General features: G+C 55.1%; 1 protein-coding gene across 1 annotated transcript in view; it reads right to left on the bottom strand.

The window, feature by feature from the left end:
• Positions 1-395: 395 nt before the first annotated feature.
• LOC111159577 (LIM domain only 1) overlaps positions 396-16824 on the bottom strand; it is a 40176-nt gene continuing 23747 nt past the window's right edge. The window contains exons 2-4 of the mRNA XM_022522106.1: positions 4974-5187; positions 2284-2409; positions 396-796 (exon numbers count right to left, since the gene is read on the bottom strand). Of these exons, the coding sequence (XP_022377814.1) occupies positions 691-796; positions 2284-2409; positions 4974-5187 (446 nt within the window). The 3' untranslated portion in view covers positions 396-690. The remainder of the gene's footprint in view (positions 797-2283; positions 2410-4973; positions 5188-16824) is intronic.

Genomic DNA, 16824 nt, shown 5'->3' with positions numbered 1-16824 from the left:
ATTCGGGGTCTTACTATGGGAACAGGTCAAGGCTGGGTTCCTGGCTGGTGGTCTCAGTGGAGGGAGGCCACACAGGAACCCAGGGAAGGGAGGGTTTCATCTTGCTTCTCTTTATCTTGGGAGCCAGGGTATAGGCTCTTCCAGGAGGAGGGGAGGACACCCCCGGTCCCACCTCTGGCTGTGGGATACATGGGCTTGTCCCCTTCCCTCTAGCTTCTACCCCCTAAAGCCCACCTGGAGCTCCCCTACCCTGCCCATCAACAGCACACACTGGAGCCCCAGGTCCTGCTCTGTGCCCGGCTTTAGGGAGCCCAGGAGAGGGCCCTGTTCCACTCCCAAGCAGAGGAGAGGGACCCCCAGGTCTGTATCAGTCAGGCGATCAATGCACAGTAACCTCCCCGGAAACATTCATAAGTTTAATCCACGCCAGTAATAAAATCGCATTACATTTCTCATAAAATAAATGTTCCCATTTATATACAGAAGACAGACTGTACAGGCCCAGCCTGGCCCCAGGAGGGGTCACACACAGACGGGCAGCAGAGGAAGGGCCGTCCCTCCCATCGAGGACGGAGGAGTTCTAATCGGCAGGAGAGTGGCTGGCCGGCCAGGCGGGTGGGCAGACGGGCAGACGGGCAGACGGGCAGACAGGCAGACGGACAGATGGGCCTGGAGGCCAGGCGCTGGGCATTACTGAACCTGGGATTCAAAGGTGCCATTGAGCTGTCCCTCCTCATAGTCCATCTGACACAAGATCATGTTGTTCTTCAGGAAGAATTTGTCTCCCACACAAAATCTGGAAAATCCAAGCAGGAGAGAGAGGCCATGGAGGGGTCCCAGTGGATGGTGGGTGCTCCAGACAGGCCCCAGCCCAGCCCAGGAGGTAGACATGTGAGAACTGAGGTCCTGGAGAGTTTGTTCCTTCAACTTTCCAGAAGGGATCCCTTAAAGGTCTCATAGCAAACCTGGTCAATCACCCTGGGTCAGCCCAGTCCTCATCTAGGCCCTGTAGTGTGGGGTATAGGACAGACAGATGGACAAGTCTGGGCCATAGTTGGGTCTTCCCTGGAGGGGTGGGGTTGGTGGGAAGCTCTAGGAATATCCTACCCCAGTCCCGGAGAGGGAGAAAGAGAGAGAAGGACAAAGAAACAGAAAAAGACCGAGAGAGAAGACAGGTGGAGAAAGGTAGAAATGGGGGAGGAGGAAGGGGTAAAATGGTTGATTTTTCTATCCTTCTGTTCCTTTTCCCAACTTAAGAGGATGACTCAGTGAAACTCTTCCTTTGAACAGAATCTGTAGGTTTCCTGGAACATCCTTCCAGAAGGAGGTGACCCTGTCCTACCATCTTCCCTCCCACCCAGAGAAGGCCTTGCTTTGCCACCCGCCCACACCCCCCACCCCTCCGTCCTTCTAAAGTATGGGAGGATTAGGCTCTTTCCCCAAAGATGTCCCCAGGGTGGCTAGGCCTTCAGCCAGACCCCTGGGTCATAGGCTCAGTCCCAGAAGATCCCAATCCCACCACCAGGTGGCACTGCAACTTCACCAAGCCCTCTTAGCCTCAGGTCTGTCTGAGCCCCCCTCCCGCCCCTGCCCCCATGATCCCCCTAGGCCTTCCCTATAGATTCCTCTGGACCTCATCCTCTGGGAACACTTGGAGGAGCCCCTTCCTGTCATGGGGGCTCCTGAGAAAAGGGCTTGTCTTCCAGTGTTAGGCCCCCAAGACAGGGCTGAGAGGTTCTGGCCCTTTAGGTCCCTGGGGCCTCCCATGGGGCTGGGACATGGTGTAAGGGTCAGGAAGTGGCTGGGCTGGACCCAGACTCACAGGAGTGAGTAGCTGTTCCCATCAGGGCATTCCCTTCCAGGCACAGGAACTCCTCACTGAAATGTAGAAACATGCACATACGTATGGCCCGGTAGACCCCTGGCACATTTGAACGTGTGCATGTTCATACTCACTTGTCATGTGCGCACAGCACACGCACGCCTGCCCTGTACATGCACGTTTAAAAATCCACACACGCGCATGACACGATGTTCATACACAGTAAGCACGTACATGCGTGACCCATCACACCCACACAGACGTGGGCCCTCCAAACACATACACAACAGTGCCAGAGGGCACACATCCAGCTACGAGGCTCAGGCATACACGAAACACACATATGCACATGCATGCTCATGACCACACGACATGTGAGCCCGTGCATGTTTGCACGCACGTGCCCGCCGTGCGCTGGCCCCGCAGGCAGCAGCTGGGGTCTGCTCTAGGTACGCACTCACCTCTGGTTGCAGAGCTGGCAAGCGAAGCAGTCAAGGTGATACACATTGTCCCGGGCCCGCATCACCATCTCGAAGGCTGGGATCAGCTTGCTACAGGCAGCGCAGTTGCCCGTGGTGCCAAAAAGCCTGCCAGGTGTAGGGTGCAGAGGGCTCAGGGGCTGCTCAGGGTTGGGGGACAGAGGAGCGGCCTCTACCCAGGGCCCTGCAGGGCCCTACTCCTGGGTGCTTGGCAGGTGGGCCTAGGCAAGGGGGAAGGAACACAGAGGGCAGCCTCTGGATTCTGCTAAGAGATTGGGCTTCAGAGAAATCAGTTCAGCCACCCACGGAGGGCAGTGTAGGGGCTCAGGGGTTGGGTGACACTGTCCTTCTCTGGGCTGGACTGACAAGATCCCCCTCCCAGGCTCCCACTGGGGCTGGGCTACTGGGACCTAGGGCCAGTGGAAGAACACTGGGCTGGGCCATGAGCAAGGACTTGAGTCACACAAGCATGAACTCAGGGGCAGTCCACTGGCCCTCAGGCAGGTCCTGGGTCTCTCTGAGCCTCCTTTATTTTGACTATGAAACGGAGACTGAAGAGCATTCTTTGCAGGCTTGTTGTGGAAACTTCGGTTAAGTTCTCAGTCCTGGACCACTTAGTGAATGCCTCTACTGAGTGTGTTTGCCACGTGCCAGGCTGTGTTCTGAGGGCTGTACGGAGATCAACTCATTTAATTCGACAACAACCCTGTGGGGTGGTCTTTTTCAGCAACCAACTCACTGGGTGACTTGCCTAAATTCCTTTTTCCTCTTCCTGGATCTCAGCATAACCTTTTTCAAAAGGGGGTTCTGGACTAGGTGATCCTGCTCAAAGATGCTTCTAAAAAAGGACAAATGCCCAAAGAAAGTTCCAAGGCCATCTGGCCCAAGGCCTCTTTCACACAGGCATTCCCTCCTCCTAGCTGCTGGTTGCAGAGCTTTGGGATGGGGCGCTCACTTTCTCTCCATGTAGGCAAGTCTTGGGCCAGGTATCCCAATGGTTGAAGCCCCCACCCAGGCTCCCCTTTGCTTCTTTTCTGCACACCGGCTGAGCAAGTCCCAAGTGAGGCAAGGGGGCTGAGAGGCAGGCGAGAGACCCCCTAATCCCTGATTTGTCCAGCGCAAGCCCAGGCGCCTGCTGCTCAAGCTTGGCTCCATTATTCATCAGCCTGAGCTGCCTGGTGGCTCAGATTAAGGAAGACAAAGACTGGGCTGCAACATCTGCCTGCCAAGGGGGGGCCTCACTGCCCCCAGTGGCTGCAGGGGGGCAGCCTTCGGAGAGGCCTCTCTGGGGAGGAGCTGCCCCAGGAAGCCCCAGCCCCGCCCCAGCCCACTGACCTACCTGGCCCCAAAGCCATTCCTTGGCCTCTGCCAGAGCCCAGAAACAATACCTTCAGCTCCAGTAGGTGGCAGGGCTCAGAATGCGTGTGGGTGCTTAGACTCTGCTGAGGAGTCCATCCTACACTGTGGCCTCTGCCGCCCAGGTCCCGGGGACCCCTGTGTTGGTATGCCAACTCTCCTCAACCTGGGAGGTCCAGCCCCCCGGGGCTGTCCGAAATCTTCCAACTTGGAGGTCATCGAGGAGGGAGTCCCCAGAAATATCCTTCCTTAGCCCCTCCTCCTGGCCTCAGCCCTTTCCTCCAGCCCAGCAAGGAGCACTGAGTCACACAGGTCCTAGATTATTGTGATACTTAAAAAACTTCTGGCTGAAGGCAGAAGTTCAAAGAGGAGGTGCAGGCAGGTAAACCCTAGGCTCTTCCTGAAAGTAAGGCAGCATCTGCTGATAACCCTGCCCACTACCATGGCCCAGACCTGAGCAGTGGGAGGCCCACCGTGAAGTCCTTGCCTGACCTATTAATTAATGCAATGGGCCTTCCTTCCTCGCAAGGCCCGGCCTCGGCCACCCAGCCAAATGTAGATGCTGGGTCTCAGCCAAGGCCCCCGCTTTGTGGCCTCCTTCCAGCCTTGCTGATGTCATAAATGGCCTAAGGGAGGGTTAATTGGGGGAGACAGCCCCAGGGAATAGGATCTAGGTTGTGGGGGGAGGGCGGGTTAGAGCTCCAAGGAATGCGAGCTGGGGAAGCTTTCGTCTTCATAATTAACTATTCACGGAGGGACAAACTGCTGCTTGGAGAAGGTCAGAAGCTAGAGGGTTCAGAGCTAGTTCAAACCCAGGTCTTTAAGCTCCAACATCAGTGGTCCTTCTCCCAGGGTCTGGCTACCTGCCAGATGCCCCAGGCACCCAGGTGTCTAATGCCAGGGCCCGCTGGGCACAGGGAAGAGGAGGCAAGGAGACTTCACCAGGCAGGAGGGGCCCAGGGAAGTCAAAGCTTGACCACCTGGTCCTGGAAGGCCTCTGAGGTGTCTCCTCCCAGATTCCAGGGACAGGGTGGGTCAGAAGCACCTGACAAAGACAGGCAGAGCCAGGCTGGTACCCTTGGGAAACTTATCTCAGGTGTCCCACGGTCACAAAGGCTGGCTCAGGCCCTGTGCTGGGCGCTGAGCCAAGCAGCTGACAGTGTGGCTCTGCCTTTGGGGCTCTGTGGACATCTGGGGGAGCAGGGCCGGGCCAGGATGGTCAGGGATGAGCACTCGGGGCCTGGGTCTAGAGGCAGGGGCAGAGCCACGCAGGGCCTGGGGGTGGGGTGGGGGGCTGGGGCCGGCGGGAGGCGCACCTCAGGTAGTCGCGCCGGCACAGAATGAGGTTGGCCTTGGTGTAGAGGGTGGAGCCCACCTCGCCCAGGCGGCAGTCGCAGCAGGCACACTTGAGGCAGTCCTCATGCCAGTACTTGTCCAGTGCCTTCAGCAGGTAGCGGTCCTTGATCTTGCGGTTGCAGCCCGCACAGCCCTTCTGCTTGCCTTTGGGCTGGACGGAGAGCATGGGCACGCCTGTGGATGGATGGACAACAGATGGACCGACACGGTATTGACTCTGTGGCTCCAGGGCTCGGGCCCATCCCCTCGAGGAATGGGAGCCCACTGCTTCTACCTGTTGCCCCCTCCAGGGTGGGGACTCCCAGAGTCCTCACTTGTTCCCCAGCAAGCACGCCCCCACCGACCCTGACCCCGGGGTCCTGTCCTTTGAGCCACACGGCACAGGCTGTTCCCCCTGCCTGCAGAGGTCCCTCCAGAAGCTGCAGGCAGCCTGCGGAACCCCACATCAGCCTGGTTGCACAGCACACATGTGGCCGCAAGGCCTAGCCCCGGAGCTGTTTGTCCCCATCTGGCCACAGCCTCCTGCGCGGTCTGCTTGTCAGGAGGCCTGAACTCTCCTCATGCAGCCCCATCTGCCTGGCTCTTCCGGCAGCCCCAAGAACTGAATCTCACAGTGGACTTGGGTCCACTGCGACTCCCAGATCTTTTAGCTACCTCAAGACTTGTACCTGGGACCCTTTCACCCTCAATCAGCCTACAGACTCTTGGTTCACTCCTGTGGAACTGTGGTGGTATCAGGAAGAGTGTGGGATACCCCACGACACTCCCAGTGGGGAGCAGGAGCCCTGGGGGTCCCCGCGGATGGAGCAGGGAGACAGCAGGGCCTGGCCTCCTCTGGGCTCTCCTCAGCAATGCTTCCAGCTAGATTCAAACTTCCTACCTGCCCTGGCCTGAGGCTGGGGAGGTTCTGAGTCTCTGAACCCTTGCTCAGCCCACCAGGACACAGTCTCTGAACCATGGGGTTCCCCCCACCCCACCCCCAGGGCCCATGCATGCCTCTCAACATACAAGAAAAACTACAAAAGCTAGGAATTTCAGCATGGAGTTTACTGGAAGGAGAAGGTGAGCTCCCAGCAGGTAAGTATGTGCACTCACGCACACCCCATGCACACAGGCCTAGCGTGTAGGCACGTGCGTGCGTGTGCACAGAGACTCAGGCTCCTAGCCCCAGGCCACGGGGGCACAAGCAGTGACCGCAGGGAGTAACAGCAAGGAGGAGGTGGGGACAGAGGTCATCCTGAGTCTGGACATCCAACACGGAGCCCTGAGGCATGACTGTGGTAAAGACTGATTAGAGTGAAATGCAGGGAGTCTCAGAGTCGAGACCCAGGACTGGGGCAGGTGTGGGGCACCTGTACGAGCTGCCTGAGAACCCCTCATGAAGACGGTGGGGGTGGCGGTGCACCTTCCCTGACCAAGGCTCAGGAGCACAGAGGAGTCCCCTCTGGAGGGAAGAGCCCACCCTTTCCTGCCTCCCTGACTCTCCACCAAGCCCATGAAGTTTGCCCTCCTCCTGGCCCCAACCTCTCCAAGGGACCCCAGCACTCTCTAGGGTACCTGGGTTCAGTTCCCTCTCCCTGGTATCCCTCTTATCCTCCTATCCCTGCCTCCACTCACTGCCCTCAGCCCAGAGTTGGAGTGGCTTCCTTCCCCTTCCCTCTTCCTGGTGTCTGACCCTTCCTCAGACTTGAGAAAATAAGCAGCCTCCACGAGACCTCAGCCTTAGAATCCACAGATGTCAGGCCAGAAGGGCCCTCTGAGCTCTTCCAGGCAAATGCTCCAAGGAATGGTGGGGAAACTGAGGCACAGGTCTGAAGGTAAGGTCTAGTATAAGCCACTCATCATCCAGCAGGCTCCGGGGGTCCTCCCTGCTGCTGTGCTTTGCTGCCTCTTCAGACCTCTCTTGGGTGGCCTTCTAGGGCCCAGGAGCAGGACAGGTGACAGCAGAGGGGACGCCACACTGACTGGCAGTGGACTCTCCTTCCTCCTTCCTCCAGTCCCTGCAGGGCCTGTTAGCTGGTATGCCTGCTGCCTAATTTCCTTAATGCAGCTCTAAAGGTTAATTGGTCTGAGAGTGATGAGGCTGAGGATGACTATGTCCTCAGGCCTGCCTGTGTCTCCTCTGCCAGGGTCCAGTCTGGTCACAGAGCACTGAGGAGGCCGCGGGAGCCAGCTGGGGAGCAGGCAGCCCTGAGAGCTAAGGGAGCTCTGAAGAGTTCCTTCCAAGGCCAGACCTACAGGGTGAGGGAAAATGGGGGAGGGGTATGGAGAGCTGGATGTGAGGAGGTCTTTGGAATGACTGTCCCTGGGTCCTGTGGAGGGAATACCCAGCCAGCACAGCTATAAGTACACACTCACCAACTTGCAAAATCTCAGGCCGGGTCTCTAGGATAGTCCCACCAAGGCTGGTTTTCCCCTTACGACGGGGACAGGCAGCAGCTCGAGCCCCCCTCCCCAAGAGAGGTCTGGCATGGCTCCTGGACAGGCTGGCCTTTAGAGCTGAGGCTCCAGCACGCCTAGCTGCAGAGCCTACGGAGCTGTGATCTGTAGCACTAGCTGGGCCTGGAACTGACAGGACCCAGGAAGGCCGTGAGGAGCAAAGCCACAAGCCAGCCCAGGTCCTCTGCACCCTGCCCATGCTTGGGCTGGCTCTGGCCCACGGCAGGGCTCCATAAGGCCTGGGAACTCTGTTTCCTGGGCCCTGGAGAACTCTTAAGAAGCCACAAGGCTTCTGCCAAACAGTGTCTGACGTTCAGAACAGTGTCCGACACACACAACTCCAGCCTGGCTAAGGAGCTCCCAGAACATACAGGGACCTTGGGCTTTCTCTGCCTAGAAAGGCTGAGGTCCTGGGAGAAGTATGACTCACTCCTTCCTTCTTTACCGAGCACCCACACTGTGTTTGCTCTCTCATAGGGCTAGTTCAGCAGACCTGAAAACACTCCTGAAAAGGCAAAGAGGTTTAAAGGGGGCATCTCTCCTGTTCCCCAAATGGAGTGAGATGTTCCCCAGAGGGTCAAGGCTTGCCCTCACCACCCTGCCTCCCCAACCCCCAGCCAGCCCGCCAGTCAGCCCTGCAGACACCTCTTCCCTCCCTCCCTTCCCTGCCTGGCTCTGGGAGCTGAGCCTCGGGCCATGCACTTTCCATTAAGGAGATAGCATCCCTTTGCTGAAGTCCATTTGGGATCCATTTTAGTGTTATCTAAAAATCAAATCTACATGGTAATCCTTTTAATGTACTCCTGACTTTAGAAAAAAAACAGCTTTGCGCTCCTTCAGGAAAGGTTTTAAAGCATTACCCAGTAATTACTACTCACCCATGAAAACACTGATATTTTACAATGGATGATGTTTGAGCCTGCCCGCATGCATGGGCACACGCTCAGACACACGCGGGACCCAACAAAATAAACCAGTTCATATAGTCCATGTGTTACCCCTACATCTCAGGGTGTGGGGGGGATGCCATTCGAGGGGAGGCAGGCCAAACCCCAGCCCGCCTCTATGCCAGGCAGGCTGATAGGAGAAGGAGGCAGCCTCCGGGTCTGACTCATTGGCTGCCAGACACTTACCCTTGGCTCTTTAATCTGGGGAAAAGCCAGACAGTCCCAGTGACCAGGAGGGACTGCCAGAGGTCATTCAGCTCTTCCTGTACCCACTCTCCAGCCAGGAGAGAAGCCCTTCTCTTCACTTGGACCCCCCAGGGGTCTGCCACGTCAGATTCAAGTAAGTCCCCAGTAATCCCTGCCCAGCTATCCCAGGCCAAGCTGCCCCACCCCCATATCGGGTATGTGAACTTCTCCAAACTGCCAAGCCCACCAGCTCCCAGTTCCCCTGATGCCTCCCTCCAGCTTGGACAGCAGGCTTAGCCCAACTGGGGAGCACTCCTGCTACTTCCCACAAGCTCCTCCAAAGCCAGTCCTCCACCTGCCAAAGCCCAGCCCACCCAGCCCTGGGTCACTCCCAGCTATGCCCTGCGCCACTGCGGCCACTGCTGGCAACTCCAGCTGGCATCAGAGACCCCCTCCCACATGCTAGCTTGTCCTGCTTGGCACTGCGGGATCTGGTCCCTGCAGAATCCTAGAATAATATCCCTCTCCAACCTGCATATGGACCTGGTCTGCTTCTATCCCAGCACCTTCCCTCCACCACGGCTCCAGGAAGAAATACCTTGCCCTATGCATCCCACCTGCCACCCAAAGTCAGAATCAGCAGTGGCTGTGAGGTGCAGGGCACAGAGCTTGAAGTCAGAAAGCCTATTTTCCAGCCTGAGCACTGTCCCAAGGAGCTCGAGGGCCTGGCGCAAATCCCCCATCTTTCTGACTTGCTTCTGTGAAATGGGGAGCCAAAAAGATGGTGGCGAGGACAGAACAAGGTCACGCATACTGAGGCACGGCAGAATCTGGCTTCCAGGGGGGACTGACACGAAAACTGGGGAGTGTTCTTAATATGCGTCCCAGGATGCCCTCCCCCTGTTCTGACCCTTGTTTCCTTCAACTTTTTATCTTGACACAATTTCAAGCATTCAGAGAAGTTGCAAAATAGAAAAAATTCCTGTCCACTTTTTGCCTAGATTCCCTAAATAGGAACATTTTACCATATTTGCTTTATCCTTCTCTATACAGCTACCTAGGATTTTTTTCCCTGACTCATTTGCGAGTTGGGTTCAGACAGGAAGGCTCACACTCCTAAATACTTTGATGTGTTTTTCCTAAAAGCAGGGACATTCTCTCACGTAGCCACAATACAATTAACACAACCAGGAAATTATCCTTGATCTAACACTATTACTTGCGGACTTCATTCAGATCTGACCGATTCCCCCAATAATACCCTTTATGGCAAACTAACATTCTGGATCCTGCATCGCTTTCACTTGTTAGGTTTAGTCTGTTTAAATGTGGAAGAATTCCCAAACCTCTCTTTGTGTTTCAAGACACTAGCATTTTGAAGAGCCCAGGCCGACTACGAAGTACCCTTCAGTTTGGGTTTGTGACGCCTTTGACGGTGTGACTTTAATTCCTCTGTACTTCAGTTTTCTTTGTTGTCAAATGAGTATGAAAACAGTCCGCATCTCACAGAGATGCCGTGAGGAATCAGGGAGCCAGTCTCTGCCAAGTGCTTAGGACTGACGGGACCGGCAATCAAAGGTTAGCCCTGATCAGTGTCACTTTATCTGGCGCAGGGGAAGGGATGACCTTAGTCACAGCTCCATCTCAGTCCCCTAAAATAGTGATGATCACAAACTTCGAGGCAAATACACGAATTTGGATATGTGACCCTGGTTAAAGTCACATAGGCGCCGGCTCAAGTCCAGCGTCACCCGAAGAACAGTCCCGTGTAGGAGGAAGCAGCGCCGCCTGGCTGATGGGCAAGCACGTGGGAAGGGATCACTATGGCAGCTCAGGGAAGGCCCCCCAGGGGCCACAGGTGGGTGTTCCCTTGGCAGCTCTCATCATCTCTGTATGTGTCTCAGTGGTGCTTCTAAACCTGTCTCCACACACCGCATCTTGGCCACCTGGGGCAGAAGCTGGGCTCCCCTGGGGCTTCTTATTCCCATTTAACCAATGAGAAAACTGAGGCCCAAGAACGGTTCTGACCTGTCAGGGGACACATGGGTAGAATGGGACAGCGCTGGGATTTGAATCCCGGGTCCAAGCCCCAGCTTCATTGGCTATGCTCTCGGACTGTGTGCTACGAACCTCTTGAGGTGCTTGTGGACCCCAGGCGGGAGGCATTAAAACAAAGAGCGACAGAGACTCAGGACACGCCTGCAAACATGCACAGCAGCACACAGGTGCTCGTGTGCAGACACATAAACACACGCACGTACGCCAGCTCCACGAGAGGTGGGACTGCGCCGATTTTCCCCGCAGTGGTTTCATCCCACAGCCTGGCACAACGCTGGCATCTAGCAGCTGCTCGCACACACCCCTGCATCCGCGCACACACGTGACGGGCGTGCTCAGGTATTACATACACCTACACACAAGTGGTCACAGCACCTTTACTGCCTTTTAAAACACAACATTTCCGGGCACCTGGGGGGCTCAGTGGGTTAAGCCTCTGCCTTTGGCTCAGGTCATGATCTCAGGGTCCTGGGATCGAGCCCCACATCGGGTTCTCTGCTCGGCGGGGAGCCTGCTTCCCCCTCTCTCTCTGCCTGCCTCTCTGCCGACTTGTGATCTTTGTCAAATAAATAAATAAAATCTTAAAAACAACAACAAAAAAACCCCACAACATTTCCAAAAAGTAGATGGTCGCTCGAAATTGAGCTCTGATTTGAGCAAAACCCACGAGGAAGAGGCCTGGTGCCCGGTTCTCAACACCACCTTCCCAAGGAAACGGAAGAGTGGGAGCCCCTGGGTTTTACCCACACAGGACCCAGGGCACTGCTGGGGATTCTCCAGAAAGGCAGTCCCATGCTTTGCACCCGCTCCAGCTGCTGCAGGTGGGGCGGGGTCTGCGGTCTTTGGGGATCTGGGTCATAGCCAAGCTGCAAGGTGCTTGTGCCCACATGGGCCCACACCTGGGCCTGGAAGGGCAGAGGAGGGTCCCAAACAGAGCCAGCCAGTGACCCCTCCACAGCATCAGTCCTGTTTAATAAGGAAATTTGAAAGTGTAATCTAATTCCGCAGAATCTCTTTAAATCTCGTTTTCTCAGAAGTAACTTCATTTCGCACGGACACATCCAGCCTTGTGAGAAGGCCTCCATTTCACACCAGTTTTATCTCCACAATTTCTCGTCTCACTGCACTCCTATCCCAGGGCCTTGCCATGCAGCAGGCGAGGCCTGAACTAATAGCATTTCCTACTCATTTGGAATCAAAAGCCAACGAGAACAACTGTTGAAACGCGTGGCTACAGCCACCTAGAGCACGTTCATTACCACACCTCCGTGCACCCCTTTGCAGATGGCGTGCTCATTGCGTGAGAAGAGGGAGAGAAGTCAGGTTCCCGTGGCTTCCAACTCCCCATTGGTCCAGGGGAGGGATGCTGGAGCAGTGGCCAACTCACTGGAGGACTGGTCCCTTTTGCCCTGGCACTGCCCCTCAAAGGGGCTGGTGTAAGAGGCAGGTGGTGTAGACACAAAGACTGGGGGCCCTGCAGAGAGACGGGTTTGACTTGAATTCTGGCTCCATCACTTCTCAGCTCTGCCTCACTTTCCCTACCTGCTAAATGAGGACAGCCCACTTTAAAGAATTATTCTGAGGGTTAAATTAATGGACAAAAAGTATAATGTATGGACATGAAGCACACTGATATAGTGGCCTAAAAAAATCAGCTAAGGGACATCTGAGTGGCTCAGTCGATTAAGTGTCTGCCTTCGGGTCAGGTCATGATCCCAGGGTCCTGGGATCAAGTCCCCCATCAGGCTCCCTGCTCAGTGGAGAATCTGTTTCTCTCTTTGCCTGCTGCTCCCCCCTGCTTGTATGTTCTCTCATCCTCTCTCTCTGGCAAATAAATAAATCTTTCTAAAAAATCAGCTAAGAAAAATGATCTATGTCTTACAATCCAATAATTCTCTTCCTAGGTATTCCCCCACCAGAAATGACAGCATATGCCCATGAGAGGGGATGTACAAGGACGTCCAGAGCAGTTTTCTTCACAACGGCCCTAACCTTCAAACACCACAAATGCCCATCAACGACAGCAAAATGGATAACACACTGTGGTGTGCTCACAGAGTGGAATACCACACAGCCATGAAGAAGAAGGATCACGGGTACACAACAACATGGAGAATCGGACAGCATAATGCTGAATGAAAGAAGCCAGCCAGACACAAAAGCTACGTACGGTATAATTCTATCTCTATGCATTACCCAAACAGGCAAAACCGGTCTGTGGTGAGAAATGTCAGAATAATGGTGTATGTTATCACGGGGCAGGAGGTTTGAGGAAGCCCGCTGAAGAACTGGAAATGTCCTGGTCTTGATCTGGGTGGTGTTTAAAGGGGTGCACGTAAATGCAGAAGCTCGTTGGACTGAACATTTGAGACTTGCACCTCTTACTGCATATACGTTCCACCTCCAAGAAAAAAAATAAAGAACTGAGATGGACACGCCTCAACCAAGACTTTGGAGGCTTCTCCATAAAACCCACCATTTACTCTGTACTCACTACACCTGAGATCTCAGGGAATCCTCGGATTCACTCTAACGTCCTAATGATGACCCCCATTCAACAGATGAGGAAGCAGAGGCCTAGGGAGGTTCGAGTCCTTACCCAAGGTCACACAGCTAGGAGGCTGCAGGGCAGGGACTGAACCCTCTCCTGGACAACTGTGGACTTCAGATTCTCACCCAGCCCACGACCCATGGCTTCTCTGCACAGACTGGTTGGGGAACGTTTACTGGGGCAGCGTCTGGGTCCCCCTCTGTGGCCTAGATGCCAGGATGATCCCGGGGTGGGGGCCAGCAGCACTCCTAGAGCAGGACCTGGGTTAAGAACAGGAGAAATGATGTCAGGGCACAGTCTCTATGCTCAGGTGAGCCACAGGCCCCTTCTGCTCCATTGGTGGTTCCAAAGGAGCTATAAGCTATAGCTGCTGTGGGACCTTGGAAGGGCTTAGAGGTGGGGCCAGAAGGGGGACAGGGACCAGAAGGGCTGTGTAGCGGCAGATGTAAGATGCCTGCATTGCAGCCTTGAGAGGGACAAAGAAGCCCTGAGATGGCACATGTCCTCACATGTCCTCAGGGCAGTGGGCTGAGCTGTGAGGGGAGGACCGGGGGGCTTCAGACCCAGAATCCAGTTGCTGGGGGGGGGGCCCCAATCAACAGCCAGGGGCGGGTGTGTGAATGAGGGAAGGGGGGGGCACCTAGAACGGGGCCCAACTCAGGGTAAGAAACTGAAAGGAGGTCCAGCAATAATTGCCTTCTCTAAAGTGTTAAGTCCCTTCCTGTGTCCATAGCCCATCACAGTAGGGCTGGTGGGAGCACCCGGCAGTGCTGTCCCCGTATACCTGCAGCTGCTACAGTCACGTTCAACAGCGGGATGATAGCCTTTACTGCCTACTCTGTGCCAAGTGCTTTACATTCATGAACGCTCATCTTTGTGATGACCAGGAGGTCAGAGAAATCATACAACCTGCCCCATGGCAAGCCTAGGAGTGGCTAAGTGAGGGGGCCTGGGACCCAGACTGCTGACCCCAGCCCCTTCGTGCTCTAGCTCCTTGCTCTGGTGGTATGGCATCATGATTTTCCTAAGCATTGGGGAAAGTGAAGTTCTGCTTGGACTCAATCTGGTCACTGCCAAAAGAAGAAAGTTCTAAACACCGCTTGCAGGGTACATCAGGGCAGGACAGGCCTCTGGGCCCCAGTGCCCTCCAGAGGAGCCATTTCCTATGAGGGTGTATTTCTGCAGCAGGTTTTAGGGGATCGAACCTCCTTAGGAATGGTGTGTCCTAAAGCCTGGCCCTGCCATGACCTTCGAGTGTCTGGAGGTGAAGGGGCTGAGCTGTCTCCACGCACATCTCACAGGCCCTCACTGTTGAGGGAAGCCAAACCGAGCACAGCCTGGTGGCTGGTGAGGGCTTTTGGGGACCCAGTCTAGACCACGCAGGGGCCCAAATGATGCCCTGGAGCAGGTGCAAATGGAAGCAGCTCCCCAGAGACACACGGTTCTCTGCCAATCTTCGGGGCAGGGGGGACTCAGAGACGTCGGAAGCTGCAAGTGCTCTTTGGAGACTGTCACGGGGAATGACACTTCAGTTAACTGCTCAGTTGTCTGCAGGATGAGTGCAGGCCTGCTCTCCCAGCTCTCTGATTGTTTCTGTAAGGTCTCAGCCATACCTCAAAAGCAACAGGTCCAAAACAGGACTCGATCTCTCCTCCCTGAAACCTGGCCCCTCTACCCATACCCCAGGCTTCCTCTCATCACACTAACACCATCACCCACCCAGATGCTCAGGTCAGAGACTCAGAGTCACCTCAGGCCTTCCGTCATCCTCACTCCCTACTGCTGACTCCCACTTCCCAGACTGCCTCCCCTTTCCATTTCCGGAGCCACCATCATCTTTCGCCACGCTATCAGCATAGCTCCCTACCAGCCTCTCATGTCTACTGTCTACAATCCATTCTCCACACAGCAGCTACAGAAATCTTTCAGAACAAAGTAGGTCAGGTCACTGCTCAGCTTGAAACCCTTCCATAACTTCCAGTGGGCTGAGAATAACATCCACCCTCTTCAACAAGCTTATGATATCCTCATGCAGTCTGGCCCCTGCCTCCACCTCCCATAGTGTGCACCAGCCACATTCCAGATCTCCCTCCTGCCTCAGGGCCTTTGCACATGCTGTTTCCTCACCACCCCACCCCACCCCACCCCACCCCACCCCCCCGTTCCCAGAACACCCTTCTCTGCCTCTTCGTGTGGCTGGCTCCTTCTCATCCTTGGGCTTCAGCTTAAATGTCACCTCCTCAGAGAGGCTTTCCTTGATCACCTTATTTCTTTACTGAAATGACTCCCTGGTCATTTCCTTCTGAGTTTGTAAGCATAATTTATAATTGTTTTAGGTTTTTTGGTTTTGTGTGTGTGTGTGATTGTACTTAAGACAATGATCGGTCTCTCTCGTAAGAATGAAAGTGCCCTGAGGGCCTAGTTTGGGAGTCCTGTCTTATTCACCACTGTGTCTCCAGCACTTAGCCCTATAGAAATCACTTCTTAACTATCAGTTCAGTTAATGAATAAAGAAACTGAGCGGAATCTATCCGGATATTATTGGTAAGAATCTGCTGGCCAGAGGGGGCTGATGCAGACAGCAGGCTTCCTGGAGATGGGAACCTCAGTCTGGCTGGTTGCTGGCCCATGCCACACATCGCCAGGCATCTACATCTTTGTGTCTCTACCAAAGCAGGTCAAACCGTGGCAGTGTCTAGGTCCTACCATCCTCAATCTGGAATTATGAGAGGTCCAGCCCAGGGCTCCAACTGAGAAATGACAGATCTTTTGCAAATATAAACCCTCTACCCCTTAGATCAAGGGGTAGCAATCCTCTTCTTCAACCCCTGCAGACCCATGAGGAATGAAGTCCCCCTCTGAATGTCCCCTTGCACATAAATACACCATTTCAACCCTCAGCAGGTAGAGGGAGAGCCCCAAAGTTCAGTCATCTGTGTAACCTCAGCAGCTCGGGCTTCCCCTTTGTGCTTGTGACCTGGACACCCCTCTTCCACGGCACAGACCAAGCCTCCCCTACTCCCCACCTGAGGGTCCTTTGGGCTTAGGGATGTGACCCCTCCCTCCTCCCAGCCAAGTCTGAGCCTCTGGAGGCCAGTGGGAAGAAAAAGCCCCTGAAGATTACTACAGAAGAACCCTAGGCACAAGCCCTTCCCATCTGTAGCCTCCACCAAACCCTTTTCTGTCCTGGGCTGCTGGAGCAAGCCCCCAGGTCCCTCGACAGGATGCTGCTTGGAGCCACACAGCTGTAAGAAATCAGCAGGGAAGTGTCTGGAAGCTGTGTTCCCCAGACAGCAACTCAGCTGCTCCCTGGGAACCCGCAAAGCCCACGTCACCCATCTAATGAAACAGGGCTCCCAAGGGGCCTGCAATCTCCGCAGAGGAGGAGGAGGGCACGGACTCTCAGACGAGTCTCAATTTCACAGCATCAGGGACGTGAGCACCAACGCGCTGAACCAGAAAACGAGAGTCTGGCAGGAGCTGCAGACACACCGTGAGCTTCAGGGGATCAGAGATTAGGGCCCTTCAAAATCAATTTTGAATTCAAACTTTTAAATGTGTTCTCCAGACCCAAGGAGGGGACCCTCCAGGCAGGCTCAGCCTAGCCAGATGCCGGGTTCTACTTCCTTC

The sequence above is a fragment of the Enhydra lutris genome, unplaced genomic scaffold (genome assembly GCF_002288905.1).
Source record: "Enhydra lutris kenyoni isolate GAN:26980312 unplaced genomic scaffold, ASM228890v2 scaffoldscaffold68, whole genome shotgun sequence".
In the NCBI taxonomy this organism is placed as follows: domain Eukaryota; kingdom Metazoa; phylum Chordata; class Mammalia; order Carnivora; family Mustelidae; genus Enhydra; species Enhydra lutris.
Note: the sequence above shows the minus strand (reverse complement) of the source record. Positions and strands in the feature narration are given on the sequence as shown.